Here is a 4879-nt window from a genome sequence, read left to right on the forward strand (position 1 = left end):
ACAGCTCAGGTCATGATCTCAGAGTCCTGGGATGGAGCCCTGCTTTGGGCCCCATGCTCAGCGGGGAGTCTACTTGAATTCTCTCTCCCTCTCCCTTTGCCCTTCCCCCTGATTGCTCACTCTCAAATACATACATCCTCTTAAAAAAAAAAAAAAGACATGTGAAACAATCTTTATGGCCACTTTTGGGAAGCACACATCTACATTATATCTGTTCTGGCCTATAGTATTTGCCTTTAGTAAGTTCATGAAAGGTAAATAAAAAATTCATGGTAGAGTAAAAGGTTTCAAGAAATACCAGGGGGGGAGGGGTGCTGGGTGGCTTGGGCGCCTGGGTGGCTCATTCAGTTAAGCATCCAGCTTAGGTCATGATCTCAGGGTCCTGGGATTGAGCCCCGCATCGGGCTCCCTGCTCTGTGGGAAGCCTGCTTCTCTCTCTCCCACTCCCCCTGCTTGTGTTCCCTCTCTCACTCTCTGTCAAAAAATAAAATCTTTAAAAAAAAAAAAAAAGGGGGGTGGGGGGATGGGTTAGCCTGGTGATGGGTATTTTTTTTTTTTTAAGATTTTTTATTTATTTGACAGAGAGAGACACAGCGAGAGAGAGAACACAAGCAGGGGGAGTGGGAGAGGGAGAAGCAGGCTTCCCGCGGAGCAGGGAGCCCGATGCGGGGCTCGATCCCAGGACCCTGGGACCATGACCTGAGCCGAAGGCAGACGCTTAACGACTGAGCCACCCAGGCGCCCCCTGGTGATGGGTATTAAAGAGGGCATGTTCTGCATGGAGCACTGGGTGTTATACACAAACAATGAATCATGGAACACTACATCAAAAACTAATGATGTAATGTATGGTGACTAACATAACAATAAAAAAATGAAAAAAAAAAACAAAAATAAATAAAAGTTAAAAAAAAGTCATAACAGCAAAAAAAAAAATAATAGGGGAGTGTATACTTGCTAACAGATCTAATTTTATATCAAAAGTTTATTTTGCTCCTAATTTCAATATGACTATTAAATAAATTACCAAACAGCCTAAAAATCTTCCTCTTCTTTTTGCCCTCCCACATCTTGCAAAAAAATAAGTACCTAAAATAAGCAAGCCCTGAATAAATGGTAGTAGTCAACAGATTAGTTAATTGGTAAATAATGGAATGAAATAAAATATGGTCCTTTAGAAAAGATTTTTATTTTCTTGGCACACAGACATAAAAATGACATTTTTAAAACTAGATATAGCAGTTGAAAACATATTGGAAACAGATTACAATTCACTAGGTTATAATGTCCACAGATATGATGACAGGTCTCATGTTTCTTCAACTATCTTTGAAACTTATTAAATTATCACAGCATACTGGTTATACTGGCAAACTTACTTCTCTTGTTAAAGAGTAAGATTGATCTGGATTAGTGAAGAACCAAGGCACAGAGCCATCATCAAAATGTAATATAATGGTACCTCATCCATCATCACTCAGGAATGAAGCATTTTATTTAAATGTTCTTCAAACGACATTTATCCCTCTAAAGTCTAAAACTGTTATTTTAACTACCTTTGATGAAATAATGTCTAACATGCCTTCTTAAACTTTAAAATAGACCATGCAGATAATCACAATGTTCTTTCCCTAATATTCCTTATTGGAATATCAACCAATTAATTTTCTAGTACAACATGATATCATTAAAAATTGCTGAGGTGGGTAATTGCCCTACATCCCAATATGGCTATGTTTTAGAAATTATCAACTTTTTATCTATCTATCTATCTATCTATCTATCTATCTATCTATCCATTCGTCCATCCATCCCATTTAACTATCAGCTATTACTTGATTTCATTAAATACACGGTTTTCAGTTATTTTTCTTACCACCTTTAATATAAGAAGTTAAGGTACAGCAACATAACTGCAAAAACCTTTGATGACTAATGGTTCCCTCTCTCAAGGAAGGTCATTCCTTGTAACTGCAAAGTGTAGAGAAATTTATACATTGAGCAATGAAGAAGGAAGGGACATTTGGAAACCAATGAGTTTATAGATAGTGATCAGATGACTATCATAACTGTCCTAAAATTTGTAGGATTTAATCTGCTTTAGGTTGGGAAACCAAAAAAGTAAGCTAGTTAAAACTATTTCTAAAGTAGGGTCAGCTTTGAAAACGGGTGTGCAGGACACAATAAGTTGCAAGAGCTACTGAATGTGGGAATTTGACATCTTTAAGTATTCATATGTTTTTGCTACCTAGAAGTTTTAGTTTGCTTCTTTTATTTTTATTTCTTAGTCATACTTCAGATGGTTCGGTATGTGACCTTTAAGTGAGAAAAGTGTTACTGTACCATTATTTTATTAACTATAAATACACCTGAAAAATATTAAATAGTAATGAAAGGATTTTTGCAACTATTTTCTTTCAACTAAAAGTATAATGATCTTATTTAAGTTTTTTCTTGAGACAAAAACAGTAAAATGATAAAAAAAAATCCATCTAGAGAATAAGTATTATTCAAAAATATTAACTCATATAAATGTTAAAAACCTTTTTCCTTTTATGACTTTTCAGAATTAAGGTCATGAAAAACTTTTTAAATGATTCTACTGAATTCAAGATAACTACTAGATTCATATATTTTTATTACATTAAGGTTGTTCTCAATGCTAAGCTTGTCAATGTAGGTTTTAGTTAATAGGAAACTAGCATCTACTATGACCCATCAATATCTTTTACACACAAACTAAAAATAATTAAGTTTTAGAAAAATTAATTTAGCGTGTTTTTCTTCAAAGTTCTCATAAGTATGACCAACAATGTGCATTTTGAGAACGTAAACCATCTCACAGTAGGAAGCAGGAACTCAAGATTAATTCTACAAAACTGTTTGTGGGAAATAAATTCTTAAATGCTTGTATTTTTTTCATACATCCTATGTATGCATCATTAACATAAGCAAATTATGGCATTCATTATATTAAAAACATATTAATACATTAGTGAAATAAAAGCACACAGTGAACTAGATAGATACTTCCATGATTCAATATTTAGTTAATATTTATCGAATGCAGTTTGGAAGGTGCTAGGAATAATACAGTAAAAGGTGAGAACATTAGTTAACTATAGCATATTCAGTATGTATTATTACTAAAGAAGATATAATACCACAATTTAAAAATACTTTTCCATTTCTTTCATTATTACATTCTCATATTTCGTTTTCACTTATGTACAATAGATTACATGATTTTTCTTTTTCAAACTCTGGATCAAACTCTTTATTTCTAGGCATTTCAAGAATACCTCCTGAATTCAAAAGAAAAACATCCTATTGGTTATGATAGCTTTTCTTTCTGATTCAAATCAAAAGCTATCTGTGTACATTAAAAAAACAAAACAAAACAAAAGAAAGATCAATGCTTTTAAAGTCTTACCTAACTGGGCATCAATATCTTATGAATAAGATTTTTAAAATGACTCAAGCCTGTGCATATAAAACATTTACATTATATTTTGACCTTGCATTCCATAATACAAGTGACTGCATACTTAATACATATCCATGAATCAACTACAAGTCATAGAGTGTTTCAAGAATAGTAGCGATTGACCAGGCTTGTGTTTCACAGCTGAAAGGACAGTATTGGCCATTCTCATTGGTCAGTTCAGGAAGTCCTTTCCAAGGGGATCTTAAAAAAAGAAAAGACATTTTATGAGATACAACACATATCTTGTTTGGATTAACAAAATAGGCAATACATTTGGTGCTTTTCCTTCTAGTATAGAAAAATAATCATATATAGTCATTTGCTACAAAATAAAACAGGATATCCTTATCTATGTATAAAGAATTTAGATTGAAATTATTCTTTGAGGGACACCTGGGTGGCTCAGTTGTTTAAGCATCTGCCTTAAGCGTCTGATCCTAGGGTCCTGGGATCGAGCTCCGCATCTGGCTCCCTGCTCGGCAAGGAGTCTGCTTCTCCTTCTCCCTCGGCGCCCCCCCCCCCACCAGCTCGTGTTCAAGCACACTATTTCTCTCAAGTAAATAAATAAAATCTTAAAAGTAAATATTTATTTAAGTAAATAAAATCTTAAAAAAAAAAAAAGAACCTAGGAGAGAGGGCTGGGAGAGATCTTCCCTAGCAACTTCAGAGGGAGCGTGGCCCTGCCAACACCTTGATTTCAAATTTCTGGCCTCTAGAACTGTGAGACAATAAGAAAATATTTAAACTACTCAGTTTGTAGTGCTCTGTTATGGCAGCTCTAGCAAACTAATATAGTACTGAAGTTAAGAGACAAACTTACAGAACCAGTGACATGCTGCTCATAATTATATGTGGAACTAGAACATGGAACGTATCCATACTGGTAAAAGAATTCTTCTTTCCCTTCCTTTCTGAAAAATTCATTCCTCAAGTCATTAGGTGGGACAAAGGTCGGTGATCAGAGTTGGGGAGAAGAGGAAAGAAGGGTAGCAGGGATAGCACAGGGTAGGATGCCACAGCTGAGGTGTATGAGGAGAGTTCACACCAAGGTGGGGTGTCCTAGAACCCAAGTGGTGCAAGGAGGGCATCCACACATTAAGTGTGGCCTAGTGTGGGGTTGTCAGGCCCATGAAGGAAGAGGTATACCAAGAGCCAGAAAAGGGTGAGCTGAATCCATTTGGTAGTGATAGCAGAGTATGGGGAATAGCTTACTCACTGTTGGAAAAGGGAATTACAAATATGAAAAGGGAGAAAACAAGATAAAACACTGAGTGGAACTGGTGTGAATGTAGGTTTTCAATATATAGAGATAGATAAATATACAGAGATAGAGATCTGTCTGTCTATCTATCTATCTATCTATCTATCTATCTATCTATCTATCTATCTATC

General features: G+C 35.2%; 1 protein-coding gene across 2 annotated transcripts in view; it reads right to left on the reverse strand.

The window, feature by feature from the left end:
• Positions 1–1100: 1100 nt before the first annotated feature.
• The window catches only part of AGL (amylo-alpha-1, 6-glucosidase, 4-alpha-glucanotransferase), a 77457-nt gene continuing 73678 nt past the window's right edge, over positions 1101–4879 (reverse strand). The window contains exon 34 of one of the 2 annotated variants that reach the window (XM_032422837.1): positions 1101–3688. In XM_032422837.1, coding sequence (XP_032278728.1) covers positions 3571–3688 — 118 coding nt within the window. In that variant the 3' untranslated portion in view covers positions 1101–3570. The remainder of the gene's footprint in view (positions 3689–4879) is intronic. The other variant, XM_032422827.1, reaches the window with a different exon arrangement.

The sequence above is a fragment of the Phoca vitulina genome, unplaced genomic scaffold (assembly GCF_004348235.1).
Source record: "Phoca vitulina isolate PV1807 unplaced genomic scaffold, GSC_HSeal_1.0 scaffold2, whole genome shotgun sequence".
Taxonomy (NCBI): domain Eukaryota; kingdom Metazoa; phylum Chordata; class Mammalia; order Carnivora; family Phocidae; genus Phoca; species Phoca vitulina.